The sequence below is a fragment of the Pollicipes pollicipes genome, unplaced genomic scaffold, assembly GCF_011947565.3.
Source record: "Pollicipes pollicipes isolate AB1234 unplaced genomic scaffold, Ppol_2.1 Scaffold_3087;HRSCAF=3621_pilon_pilon_pilon, whole genome shotgun sequence".
NCBI classification, from domain to species: domain Eukaryota; kingdom Metazoa; phylum Arthropoda; class Thecostraca; order Pollicipedomorpha; family Pollicipedidae; genus Pollicipes; species Pollicipes pollicipes.
In genome coordinates, this window is record NW_023596225.1 from 12,571,193 (window position 1) to 12,598,578 (window position 27,386).

Consider the following 27,386-nt stretch of genomic DNA (forward strand, 5'->3'; position numbering starts at 1 on the left):
CTCGTGGGAAGTCGTCGAAGAGCGAAACCCTCGCACAGTCTGGTGTCTGGCCAATTCTGGTGTCTGGCCAATTTGTCAGGATCGCAGCCAATTACCGTCTTTCAGTTCACAGAGCAGATCAGCGCGTGCCGAGCCATGAAAGGTCGCGAGATCCACTGGTCGCCGTCCAGCGGAGACCAGTCTGCCCGCGCCCCCCCCCCCCCCTCGCTCTCGCCGCCGCGTCCCCGGAGAACAGCCCCAGCTAAAGCCATAGTGGCGGTACCGAGACGTGGCGAAAGCCGAGCCACCGGCAAGTCAGAGCCTCCCGCCGGGCATGTCCCACGGACGGCGCCGGCGGCCGCAGCCGACCATCGCGTGAGAATGACTGCTGACACACGGGTCAGGACAGAACATAACGACGACCGTGGCCTCCAGGCGCGTGTGGGGCCAAAGCCAAGCCCGGTCTCGCGGTCTCTGCGGCTATTCATGTGCAGGGCACTTTTGGGAGACCGTCGTACTTAACAATGCCGATGGGGTTGTGTCTACGGGTCGCCACATTATGAATAGGATGCATCCAATATGCTCCGGCTGGCAGCAAGGGGCGAGTGTCAGCTGCGCGCTTGATTAAGCGTCAGCTGACGCAAACATTCACATTAGCCGATCGAGGTGTAGGCTTATGAGCGTCCGTAGCATTCTCGTTGACCTGGCAGCCATAGTCCGTCGCGTGGCTGAGATTAGGCATTTGTATGCACGGTAGCAGGGTTGCGATGAGGAAAAAGCCCCAAAACCTGCCAAGTTTCATTGAAACTTGCATGGCGTGTCCAAGCTGAATGCAGACGCGGGGTATCATTATTACAAAGAACGGGTTAGCCCAGACGAAACGTGAAATCGTGGCCAGCTGAGAAGTTTGTGCTGCATCCTAGTTTGGATGTGCTGCCAAAATGCCTGATTCGAACGCTGGCTTGCTTTCCCCCCTCGCAAAAAACAGCTAAATGAATTTCCATGCTGTGAATCTGAGAGTGTGGCAAATAGCAACGGTGGTGGTGGACTCCCCAAACAGAAATGACCTGGAGCGGCAGAATGCAACGTAAATGTTACTCTCTATTGTGCGATCCAAAGGTTCGACTGTAATTCGGCACAACGGATTGCATGGAGCATGCGAAACGGTGCCCCAGGTAGATCTGTTACAAAATGGATACGGAACAAGAGCAGAGTGTGATATGCCAATTACAGCAGCCCCACATGTCGCTTACGTTGACTGCAGGCCGCCGCCACGGCGCTCCACGCCGGGCAGGCAAAACATGACCGTCGCAATACACCAGCCACAGTGATGAACCTGATGAGGCCATGGTATTAAGTAAGGCGCTTAAACGACCTGCTTTAACGCACTCTGAGCCGGCCAGGGTTCTCGAGCTAAGTGCTGACCTGGGCGATCTGGTCGAACCTGCCGAACATCTCGTTGAGGGTCAGCACCAGATCACTGGCGCTGAGCTGTTCCGAAAGTGGTGTGAAGTTCACGATGTCCGCGTACAAAATGCTGCCGGAGAGAGCGAGATCATCAGCGTTGTTTTGAAGTAGGGGTTCATAAAATGCTAAGCATTCAATATCGTATGCTTTCTTTATGTCAGGTGTTGCGGGAACCGTATGACTGCAACGGGCGCAATGAAACTAGGACGTAACAATAGGCGATTTGTGTTGTGATCATAACCGTGGGTATGCTGGTAGGTTTTCCAAATCAATGATGCACCACTTAAATGAATTCAACTTCTTAGTCCTGGCATCTTTCAAATATGTGTCCGTCACATCGTCTCTGTATCTTCCACACAGGTGTGCCCCAGCTGTCTACTGTTGCATTCAAATAGCTTTCATCCAAATCTATTAAACATTGCGGAATTAAACATTTGTTTCGAAACTGAACTAAAGAAATGAAAGAACTTAGTTCTTATAGCCCGATTCACGGTACGTGTAGCCACCAGTTAAACCGTACAAACAGCGACCGGCGCTTAATCAACAGCCACCTGACCGAGAGCCATTTCGGAGAGAGAGAGAGAGAGGGAGAGAAGAGAGAGAGAGAGAGAGAAGAGAGAGAGAGAGAGAGAGAGAGAGATAGCGGAGAGAGAGCGCGAGAGAGAGTAGAAGACAGAGAGAGAGAGAGAGAGAGAGAGAGAGAAGAGATACATAGACAGACAGACAGACAGACAGACAGACACAGACAGACAGACAGACAGAAAAGACAGACAGACAACAGACAGACAGACAGACAGACAGACAGACAGCAGACAGACAACAGACAGACAGACCGACAGACAGACAGACAGACAGACAGACAGACAGACAGACGACAGACAGACACAGACAGACAGACAGACACAGACATACAGACAGACACAGACAGACAGACAGACAGACAGAGACGACAGACAGACAGACAGACAGACGACAGACAGACAGACAGACAACAGACAGACAGACGACAGACAGATCAGACAGACAGACAGACGACAGACAGACAGACATACAGACAGACCAGACGAGACATAGAGAAGATAGATAGATAGAGAGAAGAGAGATATAGATAGAAGAGAAGAGAGAGACGAGGAGAGATAGAGGAGAGAGAGTAGAAGAGAAGAAGAGAGAGAGAGAAAGAGAAGAAGAGAGATGAGAGAGAAGAGAGATAGAGATAGAGAGATGAGAGGAGATAGGAGAGGAGAGAGAGAGAGAGAGAGAGAGAGAGGACGATGAGCATTAGAGTGTGATTACCACCGGGTTTGCAGTGAACGCTTACAAGTTAACCTAACTGCATATCCACATGTGCCATCAGATAACAAATCAGTCAAGTTCAGTTCATAAGCGTCCTACTGCATAACAATTAAACGCCTGGAACTGACAGGGTGACACTTATAAGCCGCGAGCATAGTTAGGGCAAACATGTCCAGTAAACACGGCGCCAAGTTGCCTGGCCATTTGCCAGGCAACTTGCAATTTGCCTGGCATCAACAGCCAGCGGCGGCGCGCGCAAGAAGATCGCCGCGGATGTGGCGTGGACGGCAGCGTCTCGTCTCGTCGAGGCCTCAGCTACACACGTGGCGAGGTTCACGAGGTTCGAAGAGCACGTCGGTTGGTCACTTCTTGATTTGTTCGGGTCAATTTCGGAGAGCCAGGCGGACATAATAACCGGGCGGGCGCAGATCCCGGCCCGTCTGTCTTCGCAGGATAACTCGGGCCGAGCGGACGGGCCGGAAATCCCACATACCCGGCCCGGACAATGACCATGCTCCAGCCGACCGTCCGGAGGCCGGCTTGGGACAAAGGCGGCGGACCAGCGAACCTGTCGAGGAAGTGGCCGGGAGGAGGGTGGGGGGAGGGGCGCTGCGTGGTCATCGAGAGGCGCATGAGCGAAATTGGCAACTCTGGCACTTCTGGCACACCGCTTTCAGTTTCGTGTTGTCTTGAGTTCATTGGATCGGTGTTCTGGAGAGGGAGGAGTAACATTTGTTTCCAGTGTGTTTGAGATGTGCTTGGCTGGGAGGAATACTACAGATCGTAGCGTGACCGACCTGAGGTCACGAGAACAAAGATGGGCAGGATGTTACAGTACTGGCCCAAGCTGGCCGTGATATAAGCGCAGAACTTGGACTAACGCCCGCCGTTAAGTCACAAGAACAGCCGCCGGCTGGCTGTCAGAAAGAAATCCTCACGCGGACATAAGTTGCAGCATTAAGTTTCCAATCTAAAAGCGACTGATTTACTTCCGCTCTTTTCCCAGTATCATGCGACAAGACTAAGCCACTGTCCGCCAGCTCCATTCCCCACATCTTCCTCTTTCACCGCGATGCTATAAATACGTAGGTATCACTTGGTGTCACCTAAAGATAGCACTTTTAATGAATATCCCGGCCTTCGTGAATGCAACCCACCTTGTTCTAACTCCCAGCTTACGAAAAAGCATGAGCTTCCTATAGCATACCTCCTGGCAGTGGTAATGGAGCTCCCACCACTCCACCGCGGTCTTGAAAGTACGAGGGCATAACTGAAGGCAATGGTCACCGAGTTTCAGCATTTCCCTGAAATGCCTTTATCCAGGTGTCGCTTTAAATGGTCATGGACCGCCCTGTCACGATTTCTGGAGAGTTGAAAGCTGGTTTGGAACCAGCGGCCAAAATTAAAGGGAATGTTCCATATTTGAAGATATTGAAATAAGCATCGGATATGATGGGAAAAGCTTACTTGTAACTATTGGTAAGGTTTCAAGGTTCAAAAACGACCTAAGTAGCAAAATTTTAAGGGTTGTAAAAATGCACCTCATCACGTCATTGTTTGATGGCGTCATGGAATGATTTGTAATGACAGCAACACCTGTCGGCATCTGGCAGCCAGACCTAAAGAATACCTCGAAACGCACGAAAGCTGACGCCAAGCGGCCACTCTTGTCGCGGGCGCTGTTTGGGTGGCGGATAAGTGAAATACTTGTTTGTGGATTTTGTTGTCTTGGTACTGGTCGTGAAAGAAGGTTTGGTGGGCTGCCGGGCATACGAACGTGGTGATCGCCAGCTTTTAGGGCAAATTATTAAAGGCAATGCTCAACAGTTGAAGGTATTGGGATAAGCATCAGACATGATGGAAAAAGCTTACTTGTAACTACTGGTTTCAAGATTTTTTAAAGACTTCACTTTTAAGATTCAAAAGTAACCCTAAATAGCAAAATTGCGAAGTTTGTAAAAATGCACCCCATTACGTCATCGTTTGATGGCGTCATGGAATGGTTTTGTGACGACAGCAATACCTTGCAGCATCTGGCAGCCAGACCTAAAGGATGCTTCGAAACCGACGAAAGCTGACGCGGTTCGGCCATGCTTATTCCGGGTCCTGTGTTGGGTGGTGGATTAGTGGGTGGTTTGTTAGTGGATTTTTTGTCTTGATCGTTAGAATAGCTTTGGTGGACTGTTTGACACACGCAACGTAACGGTCGCCAGGTTTTAGGACAGGTTATTAATATCAAGTCGCGATATGCCGTGAAAACTGTCCTTTAGGGTCATGAATCCTTACCGAAATTTCCTAATGACTGCTGGGAACATCAAAACTGTATTGTCGACCTATCCTTGCCTGCAGCGCTGTAGTCCTGACATTGATATCATGTGATGTGCACAGCAGTCCTTTTCTTTATCATTTGTAACTGGAAATGCAAAGACAATTTTGCATGCCAAAATTGATAAATATGTAGCATTGTTATTAATTGACCGCCAAAGCACTTCTATTGCTATGATAAAGATGGTAAGGATGAGCTGCAATAATTTTTTTCTTGCGTAAGGCTATCTATGCAATTACTAGCTTACCCTGATATGACCATTGTGCTGCGACAGCATTCTCGCTGGTGATAGTCCTTTGGCGTCGTTAAAATCAGTTGATACCAGTCACCCATGAATTACAAACCGTTTTCTCATAGGTTTCACAAAGAGAAGCCAACCAATGTAATAGATTATGTAATCGAACGGGTTAACAGCGTCATTCTGGCATTACTTCATTGCTCTACTGTGGCATGGAATAAACAATGATATGGTTTCCGCACGCAATCCCTGCTGCTTTCCTTTTAAATTCCATCATGACAAGATGGGTTAAGAGTGCATTCTTCTATTAACTCCGCATCTGACATATGACTAACCAAAAACACACGATGAAATATACAAATCACTTTCCGCAAAGCACACAACCAATATTGGACATCACTTGCTCAGCCTGTTCTAGGTATCCATAAAACATAGGTGACAAAGATGCAAACACGTCTTCTGCTTCCACACCCATGCAACATGCTAGGCCGTCAGGCTGCTTTGACAAACAATATTGTTTACTCAAGTAATAATGCATGTAAAACAAAAAAAAATATTACGTTTAGTGAAATGGCACTGCAAACCTGCTGACCTTGCACAACACTGGAGACATGCCAAGTGCATGTAGTTTTGGTTAGATGGGTGGAATGCAACGAAGTGATGAGGCCTCCGGTGCACGCAGGGCTCATGATACAAGTATTATTCAGTTCTATCCAAGAAACCGACAGCAACACTTCTCTACTTTTTTACTTTTTTGCTCATCACCCAGCGTCTTACACAAGTTACAGTGACTATGACAAAGGTGAGTCACAAGCAATGCTTGCCTGCATACAAAATTCAGAATTATTGAGGGAAGGGCAATTGTGCAAAGCTGCATCATGTGGGTTTATACGAAGCGTGTGGATTTATGAGCAGCATAGGCCAGCCCCTATTGCCAAAATGAGTTATAAATATAATGGCGTGCAAGGGATTAATTGCATGCTGTAATGCTTCAATAGGTTCAAAATGGTGGCAAGATCATCATGATGAAGCGAAATGCCTTTGCACACCCCTGCAACATAAGTGCTGTTTTTTCTTTCAGTTTACGAGCATCACCACCCTGTCCTGGTCAAACACGAAAATAAAGATGGAGGCAAGTATCGAAATATCACATTTTATTGAGAGCCAGTAGCCTTTAAAAATGCCAAAACAATGCTCTCCCTCAGAAGAACAAACCTCGCACGCACACTCCCCATCACATCAAGATCAATACAAGCCACTGGCACGCACCACCAGTGATCACACCCCTTTCAACCCCCTGATTCACGCTCTTTTGTAAAATGAGTGCGATTCCATACTTGCACAGCTCGCGGGGCTATCAAATTGCAGGCTTTCTCACAATTTCTGCCCAGGTTTCCGGTCACCACAACACCACATTTCACCGTGAGCTCCTTTCCAAACGAAGTCCCAACTGAGGTTCATGGTTACGCAGCTCAAGAGGATGTACTTGAAGGACACATTTGTTTCAGGATTTAAATCTGTGCTTCAATATGTGTGAAATAGTTAGTAATATATGTATATATATATATATATATATATATATATATATATATATATATATATATATATATATATATATATATATATATGTATATATATATATGTATATATATGTATATATATATATATATATATATATATATATATATATATATATATATATATATATATATATATATACATACATATATATATATACATATACATTAAATTACTGTAATATTCCCCTAATTTTATAATCCCTAGCTATCCTACAAACACGTGCAAAGATTCCTTGTTCCCATGCACACAGCGCCAGCCGAGCTGTCCGTAAGAAATATGTGAGTAGAAGAAAAAAACACCAGAAGGAGAAAAAACAGAGTTGCCGTTGCGTCGTCTTTTTAAAGCATTCGGGAGAGCGCCATTTTTTCGGTGTCGCATTGTTTTGCAGACAGTGGCTTTCTTCTTTTGCAACTTTGGCCCATGGCCGAGATATAAGGAAAAGCGCCCCGTTGACGAGGAGTGCAGCACGACCCGAAAGTGCTCACGCTTATGTTCGCGACGCGCATTCAGCAGCGAAGTCTCACTAACAGCCAACCACCTTCCGGTCCGCGGAAGGTGGTTGGCTGTTATGTGCGGACTGCGTTAATATGTGCGGAATCCTCGCTTTTGTGAGTGGATTAGCGGCCATGCTGTTTTTGATCATTCAAGCGGAAAACAGTCTGTGATGTCACGGCGATCGTATGACGTTTCTATGACATCATCATTGCGGGGGTGGCTTTGAAATAGTTCCTCAATAAGCCTTTTGCCGCTTTAGCGGGCGTGTAACTCAGAAACCAGAGAGCTTTGGATCCTAAAAGGGGTATGGCCGTGGACTGCATCAAAAGGTCCTCAAGATGGCCATCTCAGTTCGAAGCCTCATATAAAGGTGGAAAATTTCCTTTAATAAGCTGTGCTCACCTGTCACTTCTGGCTAAATGAATTGGTAATATAATATCTTGCAATGCATTACGTCCCGTAATATCTCAATAGGCTCAAAATGTTGGGAACATCTTAATGAAATAGCAAATGGTCTTTGCGCACCCCTGCAGCATGGGTGCTAATGTTTCTTTCAGTTTGCCGACATCACTAGCTTGTCAAGTTGAAATGCAAACCTATAGATAGCGCCAGGAATCAATATATGATATTATACTGGTAGTCATCATATTTAAATAATACCAAAACATTGTTCTGTCTCAGAAGTACAAATCTCGCACGCACACTCTCAACCACATCAAGATCAATACAAGTCACTGGCACGCACCACCAGTGACCACACCCATTTCGAGCGCCTGGCTCACACTCTAATGCCAAATAAATGTGATTTCATACTTGCATAACCCGCGGGACTATCAAATTGAGAGATTTTCTGTAATTTCCGCACAGCTTTTCGGTTGTAACCCCGCATTTCAGAGCAAGCATCCTCCAAAACAAAGTTCCAACGGGGGTTCATGGTAATAGAACTGAAGCGGTTGTACTTCTTAGAAACCATTTTTTTTGGTCGATATTTAAATTGGTCTTACAATGTGTGTTAAATACTTAATAAAATATCTACCGAAAATTACTGTAATATTTACCTAGCTCTATAATGCCTCGCAAACCCACAAGACCGTGCAAGGTTCTTTGCTCCCGTACACAAGGCGCCAAGTGAACTGCTGGTAAGAAATACGTTATTAGAAGAAGAAAAGTACCAGCAGGAGAAAAAAAAAGACAGATTTTCCGTCGCGTCTTCTTTTTTATGAAACATTCGGGAGAGTGCCGTTCTTTCTTTGGTGCTGTTCTTTTTTGCAGACAGCCGCGTTCTTTTTTATAGCATTGACCTATGGCCTATAAATAAGGAAAAATACCCTGTTCGCGACAAGTGTCGCACAATCCGAAAGTGCTCACGCTTACGTTCGTGACACATTCAGCAGCGAAATGTTACTAACAGCCAATAACCTGCCGCGGATTGCATCATACGTGCCGCGTCAGCGCTCTTGCGGCCATGCCCTTCTGACTCTAAGCAAAAAACAACCTGTAATATAACAACAATCCTATGACGTTTATATGACGTCAGCAATGCCATTGTGACTGAAGTAGGCTCCCAATGAACCTTTTCGCGTTTTCGGGTGTAAAACTCAGGAACCACAAGGCTTTGGGTCTTAAAAAGGGCATGGCCGTGAGTTGCATCAAAAGGTCCTCAAGATGGCTATTTCAGTTCAAAACCCATATAAAGTTGGAACATTCCCTTTCATGAAAGATATGCAAAATGGAAAAGAGCGTGCAGATGTCAGTACTTGACTGACTAGCACAATCCTAGTCGCGGCTGTCTCTGCGTTGGTGAACAAGACAGTCAGATCAGTGGAGTAGGGGAGTGACGCAAACATGGCTCCGAACACTTCCAAGGCCAGTGACCGCAGATGGAGGCCGTTCTCTCCGCAACACTCCAGCCATTTGTAGGTCACGCCATTTAGGACCGGGGTCATTTCCTCGGCTGTCTGTCTCTAAATAGCCCAAGAGCGAACGGTCTGTCGCCGCGCGGCCACGGGGTCGAGATGGCCACGCTCCGGCCAGTTTCGCTCTCCAACAGTCGCGGCGTGACGACCCTACCAAGCCGGGGCGCGACCGGCGACACCGGACCAGGCCGGTCGAGGTGGGGCGGCCAGCCGCGTCAGCGTTGCCGACTCTCGTGTACAGGGAACGCGGCAGGTGGAGGGAAGGGTGAGCGATCTTTTGGCCTTCGGCTACGGGATCGGTACCCTGTCCGGCGGAAACCCTGTGACGGAAAATAGTGATCATTCGGCATCTTCTAGTGCATTTTGCTGGCTGGTGCCAATATTTTGACTGATTGCCTCATATGCTCAATCTGGAATGTCAAAATCATATCGCGTTCAGGCGCAAATGTACCTGCTATAAATTGCCCCGATCTGGCGGTCTGGCATGATGCAGTTTGATTGAGAGGCTGGAAAAACTTATTTATTAGTCTGAGTTGAATATCATAATCCTTCAAAAAGCTAACAGGATGTTTTACCGTGCATGCCAACATGTTATTCGGTAACGCGCTTTGGACACACGCAATTTTCTGCCACTTTGGCGGAAGGGAGAAAAAGAAGGAGTAAGAGTTAAAACGACGCGGAGTTGAATCCGAAAGAAAACCCCTTGCTCAGTCCAACCCTTCAAACAGCAGCAAGCTTGCAAACATCCAAAGATTATCAATCTGGGACCGTGGTACAGTATTGTTGGACACGAAATTAATTCTGCGCGCCTAAAAACTGGAAGCGGAATTATCCGATGCTTTGGAGTACCATTACATACCTAATACCTTCGGTGCTACCTGTGCAAACCATTCGGAATACCTTGTCATGCAAATACGCACCTCAAGGGAATGCTCCACCTTAGAAGATATTGATGGAAACATCAGCTATGATTAAATAAACTCAGTTGTAACTATTCGTGTGCTTTAGTTAAAAAAAGAATGCCCAGGCAACACAATTTAGATATGTAGTAACTGCGCATCCTCCATTCATCATTGCATGATTACGTCATAGAACGTTTGTATGACGTTGATGTACTGCCAAACTAGCCGTGAAAAATTGCTACTGACTTGTAGTACCTCGACTCGTCGAGAGATGACAGCACGGTGTTCAAGGCGTCTGCTGAGCCAAAAGTGCTATTTGCATGATAATTAGCAAGTGAATAAACCATAAATCATGTCTTATTTCTCACGACCGGAAGCAGAAAACGTGACTCGTGACTGAAGCTTGCACAGCCTGCTCAACATTGTTTGAGGGCCAACTGACGTCAAACTATGTTTGGAAATCGCGCTTACGGACGGCGGATCTAAATGGCGGGACGTTGATATTCTTATTGACCTTGAACGCTGATCGCAACCCAGCTTGTGGGGTAGCAGGATTTGAGTGACACTTACGTGGCGTAATGCATCCCTTAAATGGCCTTAAAACAGTCTACACGAAATAGTTCACACCAATGCCTTAGAACGGAAGGTATCACCGTTTCCGCAGTTTCGTCTGATGACGTCACAAGTATAATCGGCACGAAATGGTCGATGGCGCATACTTGCCTGCCGCAGTTTGCCTGGCTTTTTGAAAGGGTTCTACGGCTGGAAGCCGTTAAATATCTTTGGTTGGATCATAAAAAGACTGGTTCTTCTCCGAGCAGGCCATAATATCAGCTCCAAGGTCTATTAACACGAGCCGGAGTGGCTAGCTAGATACCCTTCACTCGGGTGGTGGGTCAATTTGACCCCCCTGAGATCTGGGGAACTCCAAGGTCTGTTACATTGCATTGTGTGGCTACTTTTGGTATTGATGGAAGCATGCTAGAGTGCATTTTTAGAGTGCACAGATGCATTTTACTCATGCATGAATAAAGGTAATCTGTGCACTGAGCATGTTCTAATTGCTACGAAAAAACTTTGCTGTCTTGCTGGCAAAAAAAAACTTCTACCCTTATGCAAACCATCAAACCTGCATTGCAAACAAGACATGAGCACAGTGCAATTTTGCAACAACTATTCATGCAGCAGGTTCAAAAATAATTTCGCTAACCTGCCAATGGGTATTGAATGCCTCTCAAAGGCCTAATGAGGTTGTGACATACGACAGGTTTTGACCTCTTTAGGCACTAAGATAACCCGATGCAAGATTAAAAGAGACTATGTTGGATTCCTGCGGAATACGCAATCCGGAAACATTAATAGCATGGCCAGCTTACTGCGTGTCATGTTGACCTCGTATGGCCTTATCTTGATATCCTGCCTACATCTTGATTATGTACGTACTAGAAAGAGCTGTAGCTGACGTTTGAGCTTTATAACGCAAGCGAAATGGATTTGAAAATATTTTGAATCACAGGTCGCATGAATAAACAAAATCATCACGCCAACCTATGGAATGGCATTGACCTGCCCCCAGTGAAGCATCAACTTGTTCGTAACACAGCATACTCACTCAGCCAAAGAGCATATACTTTTTGGAGGAATGAAAGACTCAATTGACCCAGCCCCTGCAAACATGCAACGGGGGTCTGCAGGCCTTTGTCCTGACATTGACCTTTCATGTCAATATAATTTCTAAGTGTTGTTTATTCAATATACGCCCATCAGCTCTTCCCGTTTATATATATATATATATATATATATATATATATATATATATATATATACTTCCAACCTACGCGACGAATTCCCGAAAAAGGCTTGTGAGAGTTTTGTCTCCGGGTTTTCCAGCCCGAGGCGCTCAGCTGGGACGCCAGCCGATTAATGATTTATTAACCTTGGAGCTGATATTATGGCCTGTTCAGAGAAGAAACAGTCTTGTTATGATCCAACGAAATATATTTCACGGCTTTCAGTCTTAGGACCGTTTCAAAAAGCCAAGCAAACTGCGGTAGGCATGTATCCGCCGTTGACCATTACGTGCCGAGTACACTGGTGATGGCATTAGTCGAAGTAGCGGAATTTGGCCAGACGGTTATACCTTCTGTTCTAGGGCCTTGACATATGGCATGCCAGACTGAACATAGATAAGTGCCGCTTGAATTCCCATTTATTCCTTGTCAAAAGCAACCCGGCCGGCGTGTCAGTACGGAAACCAAACCGAAAACATTCTTCATTTCGTCCTCTCGTGCCAAAAGTATTAAGAGCAAGAAATTGATTTGGTCGCTAAAATATCACAGATGTTGCACATAAATTTTAGACACAAGTTACCTCCATACAACTACAATCTCTATTACATGGCGCAGACCTCATTGACGGTGACGGTTCGGTGCTGGCTAACGATTTCCAAAATGGCCTGCTCAAATATGGACGATTCGTGGGCCTTTAGTGTTGTCGGGTATCCCTCACCTTGCCATACGGATGTGGCATTCCCGTGAGATGTGTGGTGGCTGACCATACAGCGGAACTATAATAACTGGTCGAGTTGTACCGTGGCGGTGGTCGCAGTTGACCATCTCTTTTGATTATCAAAGCACATTTCTCACATCTTTGCATATTTCTGATTTACGTTGGCATTCTTTTGCACGTATGCTTCATTAACCACTCACGATAAAATATGTTTACATATAAGCTTTTGACTTCGTTTAAAGTGGAAAACTTAACTAGACAACACAATTTTTCTTTCAGTGACAATGCTTCTCAATACGCTATTATTTGATTGTGTTATGGGACGCTTGTATGACAGCGCTCACCTATAGTTCTTTAATTTCCCGTGAGGTGGCCCGCGGCGGTGCTGTGTGTGTGCTGGACCAATTATCGTTAGGAGCTTTTGTTTTGGCCCCTGCTCGTGGTGTTCATGCATGTTCTACCGTGGGATTAAGGTGCCTACATGCATTCACATACGTGGTGATAGCGCTGGTCTTCAGTGATTCAATTACAAGTGCTATTTCCGTAATAACCAGAAGGAATGCCTAACTGCCGCCTACTATGTAACACAAAACGCAAACTGAGTTATCTTAAGGCGTGTCGTCGACCCTTTCGGTGGCTACATAACCGTCTGGCAGAAGTGAATTCAAAGTTATTTTGAATTCGCCTGTGCCATTGTTTCGATAAAGGCATTTTGCCGAAGTATCAACTCGACTATATCTCCATTCTCCTGATTTTCTCCGAGGAATAAGACCTAATACTATTGACTTATCTATGTGGATAATGCTCCTCGCTAATGCACCGAACAATTTACGTTTAGGACATACATGATAATGATTATTTTCCCATTACAATCTGCACCACAGTTATGATCACCGATGACGCTGTCCTTCGTTTCATACCCCGATGGAATCTACACAAGACTGACTGGGTCAAATTTGAAGAAACTTGTTCGCATTGAAACACAATGCATTACACCAGCACAGTGTATGGACCAGATCACAATCATCCTTCGCACAGTAGCATCCGGGGCAACTTCAGCCACTCGGCCGCCACCACGACTCAGTCCTGTGTCGTGGTGGCCAGAAGAAACTGAAAAGACCATTGCAAGACGGAAACGTGCTTTCAGAAATTATCGACGAAGTCCTGATGTTTCTCATGTACTCGCCCGCAACACTGAACGCGCAAGAGCCGGAAGACTCATAAGGGCTGCAAAACGTTGCTCCTGGCAAAAGTTCCAATCACAGTTCACAGCGGCCACTCCATTAAGGAAAAATAGGGGATTGATTCGTGCACTGTCCGGCAAGCGGTCTTTATTTTTACTCCAAGTTCTCAGAGTAAACAACGATCTCATTACCGCGCCGCCTCAGGTGATGGGAACTCTTGCCCAAAGTATAGCCTACTGCAGTTCGTCGGACAATTACAAGTCAGGATTTACTGATCATACACGGCTCAATTTCCAATTGCCTCCGGCCTGTTTCCTGTCTGGCAATGCAGAGGCTTACAATGTACTATTTTCCCTGGCAGAGCTTTGCGATACAAGTAAATCCACTGGTAATACTGCAGTCGGACAGGATAAATTACATTATTCTTTCCTTCGACATTTACCTCACAATACGTCCTAGATCATTTTGATTTTTTTCAGCGAGTTGTAGTCTTTCCATGTCATTCCAGACACACAGGAAGACACCATAACCATTCCACTTTTAAAATCAGGCAAGGACACTCACAACCCAGCCAACTATCGCCCATTGCACCCACCAGCTGCCTTGGAAAATTCATGGAACGCATGTTTGGAAAGCGCTTTTCCTGATTATTAAATCATGATAAACTGATGTCGGACCAACAATGTGGATTTAGACGCAACCGTACCACCTGTGACCCTATAATACGCTTAGAAACAGCCATTCGTCGCGCATTCCGTCAAAAACGTCAAGTCACAGCTGTATTTCTAGGTATTACTAGCGCCTACGACATGGTTCTTAAACTGGCGCTTATTTTCAAACTCTATGAATTGAGATTTAAGGGGAATTTAGGAAAAGCACAGTATGTCGTGGAATTTCGCTCAAAGACAGAGCGGTTTGGTGTGAGATATTGATCGGCGGTTTCCAATGTTAATTTCCTAGAAACCAGGCTCCCGCAAGGGAGCTGTATTTCTCCTATGCTTTTCAACCTAACGAGTGATGGTTTATTTGATGAGCTTCCTCCTGGCATTGCCTCTTCAATTTTTGCTGATGACATCGTAATTTGGTGTTCAGACACAGAGCACGATCACTCACTACCACGTCTCCACAATGTATTAGATAAAATACAACAATGGCCAAGACGTTATGATTTCCAGTTTCCTTCAAAAAATCGGCCGTTATGGTCTTAGCTAAAAGGCGACGAGATACACTGGCGCATTCTCCTAATCTCGAAGGTCACCATGTTCCTTTTTTCGCTTTCAAATTTCTAGGCATAATTCTTGACCCGCGGTCATCAACGTGCAAACACGCCGAACATTTCCGCACCAAATGCATGAAACATTTAAATTGGTTCAGATGCATTTCAGGATCAAGATACGGAGCTGACCGGCATGCGTTATTGCTATTATATAAATCCTTGGTTTTCCTGATGGTTGAATATGCCTCTGTTGTGTATGTAGGTGGCGGTGAAAATAGACTAGGAACCATCCCCCTGTCATCCCTGTGTATCGCCATAGGTTCATTTTTTGCGAAGTGCCAGATGCGTGGCGCGGAAGAGACAAAATAATTTCACCAACCTTGACTACCGTCGCTGTGTGTTGTTTACCTTTGCTTAGTTGACGTTCTTGATGTTTTGTGGGGGATTGGAGCAGTGCTTGTTGGATTTAGTTGTGATGTGTTCAAAGCTTTTGTGTGTTGTGTACGAAAGCTTAAGAAGTGTGTTGCGCACGGTGCTGCTTGTGTGTACGGTAGCCGTATGTAAACCTGTTGGTAATGTTAAAGGCGCAGGTTTTTCTATTTTAATGATTCTAGTGTAAGGTGGCATTGGGCCGCTAGTTGCAGCGAGTTGCGTGTGCCCCGCCCCCTGTCTTGAGCTATGCGTGCAATATTAGGCTGACATTAATGACAGCTAGCAAACCTCATAATGCTGTGAATATTTATGGTTAGAGCTGAGTTGCAACCCTATCTGATTACATATCATGGTTATTGGTGACCAAATCCCACGCCACATAAATTTGTCATCATCACATCATCTTCTTTAGGCAAGCAGGTGCACCTAAGCAACATCATGTGGTGAAGGACAATTAATTTTCATGGAAGTGATCAGGTTTGGAATTTTTACAGCCATTCCATTACATGCTTTGAAGTCCAGGCTTACTAACTTGTATGAGTCCAATTATATCAAAGGTACCATAAAGGCTAGTTCTTCCCATGAAAGCTGGTGGTAACTAGATCACTCAACTTTTTTTTGCTTAGATCTGTCAGGGAACTGTAATGAAATTGTCAGAAACAGGTGCCTAAGAGGGAGGCATGGAAAGAGGGGCCCAATCCTAACTGTGAGAAGAACTGTCAGAAGACTGTGTTGCTGCTGTGTGCGATGATGCCAGCGCAGCCCAAATCATCTTGGACAACCATCTGTGCCACAAGCTACCAATAGTAAGAACTGTGCATGCTGCATAGAAATGGGATGTTGTGACCAGGTCTTTCACGTATTCCCCATTGTTGTTGATCTTAAGAATAAGGGCATTGTGTGGCTGCTCGTGGTATTGAGGAAATAATGCTAGGGTGTGATATTCATGCATAAATTAATGTGATCTGTGCACTGGACAATGTCTAGCTGTTATAGAATAGTTTGCTTTCCATTAGTGCCGGCAAATTAAAACTTCCACTGCTTTGCAAATTATGAAGTCTGCATTTCAAACAAGACATGAGCTGAGTGGTAGCTATTTCCACAGCAGGTTGAAAAACAGTCTCACTAGCCCACCCATGGCTATTGAATGCCTTTCAAAGGTCAGAGAAGCTTTTGACAAACAGCAGGTTTTGATCTCCTTAGGAACTAACATGACCTGATGCCAGATTAAAAGTGATTTTGTTGGATTCCTGTGGGAGAGGCCATCTGGAAACATGCATGACGTGACTAGCCTACCACGTGTCATGTTGATCTCGTATGACCTCATCTTGGCATCTTACCTACATTTTGAGCATGTACTGGTCAGAAAAAATTGTAGCTGATGTTTAAGCTGCATAACGCGAGCGAACTGGATGTAAAAATATTTTGAATCATTGTCGCATAAATGCACCAAATTATCACGCTAACCTATTTGGTTAGCGTGATAATTGGGTGCATTTATGCCTTGACCTGACCCCATTTTGGCACTAATATATTTGTAACACAGCATCCTCACTTGGCCAAAGAGCATATATTTTTGAAGAAATGTAATGCCCCAATTGACCCTGTATGGGATAGTTCTTAGTGCTCATTTATAATTTATTGCCAGCACGAACCGCATTTTACATCTTCTATTGACTTCTTAGAGGTCAGAACAGGTCATTGACCTGAGATGACCCGGGTTAACATTTTGCTTTAGGGACATACTGCCAAGGGTAATCTTTGTCGTTTATTCAAATGCAAAACCCAGGGCAGTCTTGCATAATTTTAGTCACCATGACCTGGAGGTGGTCAAACAAGGTCACTGACCTCAAATGGGCTTTTGAACTTATGCTTAGAGACAGTTGCCTAGGTTCTGCGGGCACTTTAGAGACCAACCTGGAATTTGACCTTGTTTGACCTTATTCAACCTGAAGGTCATGACCTAGGAACCTCAAACTTTGGTGTCACTGAGTTCACGTACAGGTCAACACACCCTGTAAATTTTGTGTCTCTAACCTTCTTAGTTCCCGAGGTCTCAGGGAGGGTCAAATTGACCCCCACCCGAGCGAATGGTATCTAGCCGGCCACCTGGGCGCATGTTAATAGACCTTGGAGCTCATGTTATGGCCTGTTCGGACAAGAAATAGTCTTATTATGATCTAACCAAAAATATTTAACGGCTTCCGGCCTTAGAACCTTTTCCAAAAGCCAGGCAAACTGCGGTAGGCGTGCATCCGCCGTTGACCATTACGTGTCGATTACACTTGTGACGTCATCAGTCGAAACAGCGGAATATGGCCGGACGGTTATACCTTCTGGTCTTGCTAGAAACATAACCGTCATTCAAAATATATCTTTGCGGCTCACACAGGGAGCACTGAAGGCATCTCCAATTTGTGCACTCTAGGTGGATGCACACATTATGCCTCTAGCCCTCCGGCGCATTGAATACACCTTTAGGTACATCACAAACATTCGACAAAATCCCAACCATCCAACATCGGCATCCACGCACACATTGCCCCGAATTCCTCACACACACGTAAGACCGGTAAAATGTCGTTCGGGCCTGACGATCGCGTCTCCTGTGACCGTCTTCTGTCAGAGCATTAATTAAGTAGTACCACAGGTCTCTGCGTCTCCAGATTTAACACGCGGCCGGTTGGCTGGCTAGATACCCTTCGCTCGAGTGGGGTGGGGGGATTCAAACTGACCCCCCCGAGATCTCGGGAGCTAAGGAAGCTAGAGACACCAAATTTACAGATGTGTTGACCTGTATGTGAACTCACTTAGACCCAAGTTTGACCTTCCTAGATAATGCCTTCAGGTCAAACAAGGTCAACAAGATCAAATTCCAGGTTGATCTCCACAGTGCCCCCAGAACCTAGGCAACTGTTTCTAACCAAAAGGTCACGAGCCCATTTGAGGTCAGTGACCTTTTTTGACCTTTTGAAGGCCATGGTGACCAAAATCATACAATATTGCACTGAGTTATGCATTTAAATAGGCGACAAAGATTACGCTAGGCAGTATGCTTAAAAAGCAAAATGCTGACCCGGGTCATCTTAGATCAATGATCTGTTCTGACGTCTAAGGAGTCAATGGAAGATGTATAATGCGGTTCCTGCAGTCAATAAATTCGAAATGAGCACTAGAAACTATCCCATACAGCAAGCCCTAGAGTAATAAATCAGGCTGGTTTTGACCTTGGTCCGACCTTCATACCTGACCTAAGGTCAACGTAATTTGCTCATGTAATATTTGTGTTGCTAGGAAAGCAGATCAGCGTTGTATGGCTCAGTCAAACACTCCGTTATTGTATCAGATTGGACGATTCCCTAGAAATTGCCTTCGCTGAAACCAACGCCTGACTTTGACCTGCCATAGGTCAGCGACCTTACGAGGTACAGCTCAATTCTTGATGTCAAACGATTTTGTATCTAATTGTCTACACCTATGCAAAATTTGGCGCTGCTACACCGCGCCGTTCGGAAATCATTCTGGTGAAACCTTTGGGGGGTCAATTTGACCTCCACCCGAGCGCGTGTTAATAGATCTCCTGGCAGTTGACACCACGGAAAGTTTCGTTTCTTTTTACAAATCTTAAAAGCTCTGTGACAGCAATCCATGTACAACAGAAGTTTGGCTGCATGGTTGCAAAATGACTAAATTGTCACTTTATCTATACCGACGGTTCCAGGACCGAAAACCGCACCGGATGCGCGCTGCTATGTCACACGTATTATTCACGTAAGTGTAGATTACTGGATGGTACATCTGTTTATCTTGCGGAATGATTTGCTATACTCATTTACTTGCAGCACGTAAACGTCAAAATCGTAGGATCAGGACCATAGTGATTTGCTCTGATTCAACAGCAGCTTTGCAGTCACTTACTAACTCCGACCTAACTCACCACCTCCTTTTCAGTATCATAAACCTGCATCATTCTTCAGACACACAGGATAAACACATCAAATTTTGTCGATCCCAGGCCGTCGAGGCATCGCAGGGAATGAACGGACCGACCAATTGGTCAATGAAGCCCTGACGGACTCCCACATTACACCAATCCGTGCTGACCATGACATAAAAAACATTTATCCGCCACTTGACAAAACGGCTTTGGCAACGACAATGGGCAGATAACAACAGAACCCGGCTTCATGACATTAAACCAGACATTACACATTGGACATCAGCAAGACCGCAGAGACCATTTGGAATAGAAGGTGTTGACCCGTCTTTGACTTGGACACACAAAGCCCACTCACGGTCATTTATGTTTGTAGCAGTCTCGTCCTCGCTGTTACCCATGTGGTCGTTCTCTTACAGTCAAAAATATTCTTCTTCAATGCGGTGAATACCAGCAACAAAACAACATAATATTCTGCGAACCTATTGCCGTAAACCGTAGCCTGGAGTTCTCATTAAAAAAAATATTTCAGGTGATGATCATCTACATTTGCTTGAACATTTTTCAGCATTCTGAAACGTACAAATATGCCTAATTTGATATGAATATTCGCATATAATTTTGTTCAAATTTCCTTTTGTTCAAGGCGTGAAATAGTCTAAGCAGACCGAAACGCCTGAAACCCAATAAACCAAATGAGGTATCATCTTCCATAGCTGGTATCACATTGGCTATAAGCCAATCGACGACCGTTAGATCTGTAAATCGTGCTCACGAACGCAAACGATTTGGTAATTTAAATTCGATGTTCTCAAACGCCTCATGGTCAATGGAATAATGGTATTTGAATAACACAATAGCGCCATGGATAACCCTAAAATACCTATACCTATATATGGTGACCCTAAAATGGCCTCCTCGAAATAGGGTGCACATGGTCGCGGACGTGCAGCTCCGGAAATAGAAGGTTTGAGTTGTTAAGAAGGGCACGGCTGGAGCTGCACCAAATGATCTTCAACACGGTTATTTTATTTAAAACCCATACATACATGTGGAACACACCCCCTAGCTCGACATCGACCTGGGTCAAGTCTGCTCATCCCCCATGTCCATAATTCGCGATAATTCGACAACGCCTGATATATAGCTATGAAAATTTCAGAAGCTCTTGGTATATGCGTTCTACGCCTTGTGCCAAAATAACAACCATGGGTCCACATAGATAATGCATAAATGACGTAAGAGTGACTCCATGTTTGCATACTTTTTTACAAAAACACATAGGAGTAGACAAATTGGCATATAAGCCGAGCGGAAGACTGCATTTGATATCAGTAAACGGGAAATACAAGCCAAGTAACCCATCATCCATATGCCGTGTTGCTGTGTTCTTTCAACGTTGCACATTGGAACATTACCATGTCAAATGACAAAATCTGATAAAAGCACACTCAGAATTTTGTTGTGTCAGACACAAAATTATGAAAACTCGAGAGAAGGCATCCTAGCTGCGACTATGAAGGGTGCCTGTAACCTAGTTCCAAGCTGCTGTTGTTGGCTTTCAAAGAAGACGGCACGCTGTAATTGTGCTTGGTATGTCTGTGAGCGGCATGGCCTCGCTGTCCGCATGTGAGCGGCATGGTCTCGCTGTCTGCATGTGAGCGGCATGGCCTCGCTGTCCGCATGTGAGCGGCATGGTATCGCTGTCCGCATGTGAGCGGCATGGCATCGCTGTCCACTTGCGAGCGGCATGGCATCGCTGTCCACATGTGAGCGGCATGGCCTCGCTGTCCGCATATGAGCGGCATGGTATCGCTGTCCACATGTGAACGGCATGGCATCGCTGTCCGCATGTGAGCGGCATGGCATCGCTGTCCGCATGTGAGCGGCATGGCATCCCTGTCCACATGTTTGCCGCTTGTGTAAACAATCCCGACCAGGTGTAAGTGTGCAGCACTTGATGTGTTATTTAAGATGTCTCACATGCATTTGACTCTAGTTTCGTAGATTTGTATATTCGAGGCGTAGTGTGTAATGTACGTATCTGTACGCATGTAAATATGTAATAATGTACATTTCTGCGTGTCAAATGGTCAAGAAGCATTTCGTCATCACTTCTATTGTAGCTTTAAGACGTTTGAACATGAATGAATGTTTTGATGAATGTTTTTGAACAACACGAATGTTGTGAACATGAACATATCCTCCGTAGTAAAGCTGTCAAACGCCGTTCTACAAACTGAAATTAAACCAGGACTCTTTGAGCTGTGCATTTTTGACACGCTTTACCTGGCATGACCTTGACCCTCTATCCTCCTCATTTTAGCATGTCAAACCTGTAAGTACAACTGATGCCAATCGCACAATGGAATGATTAGTGAGCACCTATCTGTGTAGTTTGGCGTTCCATTACAAATCACATCACATACATCCAACCGCTTATTCATCATCGAGGCCATCCATTTGACACTGACTTTAGATGGTTTATCAACAAGTAGCAGCCCTTGCTCACGTATCTGACACCCATAATTCCGGCTAAGCTCTCCCGCTTCGCGTTTAGATGATTCAGATATGACGAAGATACTTTGACCAACATAGACATATACTTCAGGGTTTCAGCTCTCATTTGCACGGCAACTGGCCTTGGCTCTAAGCCCTGCATGGCACGCGCAACATCGGATACGTTCCCAGGTAGCAGGCTTGATCAGGACACAATGATTTGACACCATTAGATGCGCTTTTCGATGGAAGGCACTGTTGAAAAAGTTGGACATTTAAAAAATGTAACTTTGATCTTGACGTGGTACTTTAATTTACATTGTGACCTAGATGTATTGCATAGTCTGAGGCCGGACACCACGGCGCTACCAATTGTTGTTTGATTACTGGAATTGGACACGGCCGTTCTTGAGATAAGCCGCGGGTCAAATCAGCTCAGAGCCCAGTCAGAGCTCGGGCAATGTCAGGTTGGTGGACGACAGATACGCTCGCGTTATGAGGCCCTCATTATTGTCACCCACGCCGTTCCACTATCGTGACTTTAATCACATCGCCATGAGCACCTCTCACCAGGCAGCGGACAGCCAGGAGCCGGAGCTGCGCCGCCCCCGGCACGGCCGACCCTCGCCTACGGGCCCGACGCTCAAGGTTAGGTCAGGTCACCACGTGGTGGTAGACCCCGGGGGACGGGACAAGTCACCGATACACGCTCTTGACGCTCTTGTCGCATTTCCTGTCGAAGCGGGCAGCCGCAAAGGCGCCAAGGCCGCTGTCACCACCGACTTGTCAATGAAAGGGCGAACCAGCTGCCTCCAGAATCGTACTCATAATGATCAACACCAGTCGGCGACGTGACAGGTTAATTAAACAGACCCTGGCGGATAAGCGGGCAGCGACGCCAAACGATGACATCACGTCTATTACGGCCTTCGTCGGGCTACCGCAGCAGGGAGGGGGGGGGGGGGGGGCACGGCTCGTCTGCCGGCAATACGTGTCGGCTCAGGCGGCGGCGGCAGCAGCGACCCCCTCACCGTACCGCGCTCTGACCATTAAGATGCCTTGCTTGGCGAGCCTCGAACGATCGACTCACGCTCGATTCGAGCCGAGAGCTCGTGATATTTGAGCCTGGTTGTGGTGAACTCGGCTGCGAAACACGGTCCGACGCGGGAGACACCACAAGGAGGTCTGCTCGAAATGCACCAATGGTGAAACTTTGTATTCCTCATTCAGAACAGGTGGGTTATTAACAGATGAAAGATAACGGTGTTTGTTTCACTCTGAACCACTGAAATATTTTTGCGAACAATTTTGCGTACAAATAGGCGACATAAGGGATTTTCATAGGATTTTCATACAGTAGGTCTTATAACGCTGGGCCTACAACTTCATGACCGAACTTAAATGACGAACTTTTACTACTAATGCAGTGTAAATATCAGCAATGCAGAAGTTTCTTACCTATTCGGGTTCTAGTAATGCAGCTCATCCCAGGATAGGTACACGACAAATATTATTCAAATTCTGTCCTTTTAAAAGGTCCCTGCCCGACCAACGGCTGCAGCTATTGACGAATGCCTTTTGTCGCGCGGTCGATGTGTGTGGCCTGCGCGGTAACAGTCCCTATACACGTACTAACTTCACAAACACCATCCATGTTGGCCAGCGACGTAGCCCGTTCAAACGTCTGTCAGGCTGTATACATATTGCACGTGAGGTCCAAAACGTGTAAACCTACGGCTCGCCTGATTTGCGCTGTTCCCTGAAACATATGAATCGGGGATACTGCAACGCATGTTTTCAAGCGTGCCAGTCGAATGTGCTGGTGAACATCGATATGATGTCTCTCCAATAGGCCCGACTGAAGCTGTATACTTCATCATTCAGTAGATTCAAACTAGCCTCTGCAGGACCTGATGACCATGAATCATTCCCTAGAGCCGGTGACTGGCGCGGGCTGCATGCCGACTTCTCATGCGGGATAGCCTAACTCGCAGGCGAACATTGAAACGCTCTCTCCAACGTGCCGAGAGGCAACAAAAAAAAATCTGAGCCATAATCCTCAATCCGGATCAAATCATATACAGCATCCGTTCCTCTTATCCTCTATCTTGCTTCGTCCTGCATCCTCGCGGCACCTCGCTTGTCCGGGGCAGGCTGCATACGTCAGCCACGAGTGGGCCGAGAGCCAAGTGGGAAGGGGGACCACGACCGGGTACCCAGCGCGCATACGCGGGTTTAAGCTCAGCAGCTGGCCCCCCAGGCGCGTGCAAGTCTGTCTCACCGTTTAGCATTTTTCTTCATCCCATAACCCAGTAATCATCATTTCTGGTCGAAACGGCTCTAATCCAGAAAGCCAAAAAACCGAACTGGATCACACCGCTGTTATGAAATTTGGATTTGTCGCTGGGATCATGGGTAGTAAAACCTGCTGACTTGGTGGATAAGGTCAGCGAAAAAAATGTACATTTTCACGCGAAGCTTGGTGCCAAAAATGCTTTTGGACAGCACGTTGTGGTGACAGCCAAGACGAAACAATGCAACACACTAAGCAAAACTTAACATGAGGCCTCCATACAGAGATATCATGTTTCTATAGCACTACATTTTGTCACACAACATCAACAAACCCTTCCGCAAAGACTCTTTAACGTACTCTACGCCACCATAGTATCTTTTCTAGGTTTCATTTCAGTCCGGGAAGAAAAACATCCTATGATTTTTAGTTGGCCGTCCGACTAGGTGACAGATCGGTGACAAATCAGTGTATTTCCTATGGCCCAGCCGGTCGGCCGATTCGCCGTTTTAACAACCGGCCCTCAGTGTTCTGAGCTACACAGTATAAAATACTGAAAAAATCAAGATATGGGGAACCATCTGGCCGCAATGGCATGTTTCAATTGTTGCGATACCACAGATACGAGGCGGGCGTGACTTTCAATGCACCGCAGCTTCTCAAGTGGCACTCGCACTGCAGTGTTATGAGTACCTGGCTAAGGTTTAATTTGTGGGCTTGCTTACATCACTGGCGGAGCCGCGATTCAGTATCCCATCCTCAACGACGAGAGGCATTGACAGTTCTAGATAAGTCAGCGGAAAAATCCGATCAAGGCAGAAATTGACGTGCGATTATCCAAGCTGCCTTTTCCAAGACACCGAAAAGGCTTTTGACTTACTGAAGCAGTCACAAGCGACCAGTCTTCTTGCGTTGAAAAAACCTTGCGTTTGGTGTTGAAGTGTGGTGGCAATCTTCATAAGGGGGTAACAGAAGGTAATGATGGTTCTGAAATGCCAATTTGTGCCATTTTTGCTCTTATCCCAATTGCGAATGGCTACCAGTCACATAGATTTCAAATCAGGGGTGTTCCTACTTTTCTATTCAGTTCAGGGCTCCAGCCGTCCCACAAGTTTGTAAAGAAGTGTGCTTACCTGGGAGATATTCATATTTTGCGGGTACACTGCCATAAGTTTTCACTGCTCCCGAATATACCTTTAGAAACTATGCCCCTGCTTGAAATGCATGTGTTTCATCAATGTTTTTAAACATTTAAACAATTATCCATAGTTCAACATTTTGCTAGCATGATCATTAATTGTGCAATGTTCATTCATATGCATATTTTTGTGGCACTTGTGAGCATGGCATTGCATGCATGCAGATATGGCATGTTTCATTACTGCTTTTGCTAACATTGAATTGCGAAGTTGTCGTTATGAAACAATTAGCATTATCACTGCACACATTTAAGTACGTATTGTGAAGGCAGACTACTTATATGCATTGATAGTAGAAATCGAGTAGTGTGTGTGTGGTGGTGGCATAATGACAGGAATGCCAATTTTGTATGCATGATTGGGGGGAGGTAGCAACTCACGGCCAATAACCAACTTCCAGAGAAGATCGGCTTGTGTCAAAGTTAGCTTTTTATCATGTCTTTCTGGGATTTTCCAGCCAGAAATGTTAGCTGGGGGGAGGAATCAGCATTGAAGGGCCCAACCCAACACAGACATTGGATTGTGCTCCAGAAATTACTTTGAACTGATGCTCCTGTGTCATACATCCCAAACATCACAACTAACCTTAGATTCGCATGCTACTTGCATGGAAACGGTAGTGTTGGCTTGCTGATTGAATTTTTGACAAAGTTTAGATGTTGGTAAGGAAATGTGTTGTCCCGCTGTGGCAATCGATGTTTTCATGATATGAAATACAGATTTTACACCAGGATATAGAAAATACATAAAAAAGGATGGCAGCCAAAAATTCCGACCCTCACCCTGATTTGCCAGTTTTCACAACGCGTACTGATGGGATGAGGAGGGGGAGCGATTCCCTGACGTTTGCGAACTAAGAAAGGTACACCCTTGCAAAAAAAAAATGAACAGTTAACTGTTTTTAAAGAGATCTCGTGGCTGGTCGGAAGCCTCCTGTTGTTAATTGGCTCTACTAGACCAAGACGACGGTCAAATTTTCATGGAAACCGAATTATATCAGATTTGCATGTTCATATATACGAAGACATGCAGTGTGGAGAGATGGAACTTCAAGAGGCGTGTCCCTTCTCAAATTACGAGTACATTGGCATGCCCTTATATATGTTTCGAATCTATATTTATAATGTATAGTTTCGTTCATGTAACAGTGCCAACCCTCAGCGCGCGGTCCGCAGAATTGTCGCTTGCCGCCCGCCGCACCCGCCGGCCTTGATCGTCTTGCAATGCTCTTAAAAGCATCGCTTCTCTGAAACCAGAATTGCTATGGACACTTTTTGGTGCCAACGCGCGTGCAGTGGATGCTCCAGAGGCCACCAAAGGTTTGACTAAGCTGCACAATATGTCACATTGGTATCCTCAGAAAATCGTGCGGGGTGAGGGGGTGTCGTATCATCTTGTGAAACAGAAAACATTAAAACATAGTAATTTCATGATTTTGTTATGAGCATAAATAATCATTAACACCAATAATTTGATACTGTACTTTGCACTTCCTTTCCACAGCACGTTAAAACAAAACAAAGCAAAGGAATTCAATAACAAAATAATAGAAAATTCAACAAGCATAAAACACTCAAACAAAAAACCCTGGACCCCCACACATCAGCCCATCACCAAGTCAAACACAATAGACATGCTTCTGGCTTCTGTTAAGATAGGGTCAGGGAAAACAAACATTTTGCCACTGTTTCTTACAAAATACTAATGCTTATTCCATGAAAGTAGCCTGACTAGGCTTAACGTAAAGAGGCCTTACTTCATTTCATCTTGTCTAAGCTGTTTGTACCACAGCATCAGTTGTGAGTTACGGACTCTTGCACAATTCCTATTGCCTCTTGCCATGCACTTAATTAACTCAACCTAACTTGGAGTAGCCCATATGTTGTGCATCATCTCAACCCACCTACATGTTGACAGCAGC

The 27,386-nt window shown here is 45.5% G+C and overlaps 1 protein-coding gene across 1 annotated transcript in view; it reads right to left on the reverse strand.

Annotated features, from left to right (window-relative positions):
• Positions 1–27,386, reverse strand: part of LOC119089388 (adenylate cyclase type 2) — a 174,001-nt gene that overhangs the window by 81,643 nt on the left and 64,972 nt on the right. Inside the window, exon 4 of the mRNA XM_037212053.1 lies at positions 1,405–1,516. Within this exon, the coding sequence (XP_037067948.1) occupies positions 1,405–1,516 (112 nt within the window). The remainder of the gene's footprint in view (positions 1–1,404; positions 1,517–27,386) is intronic.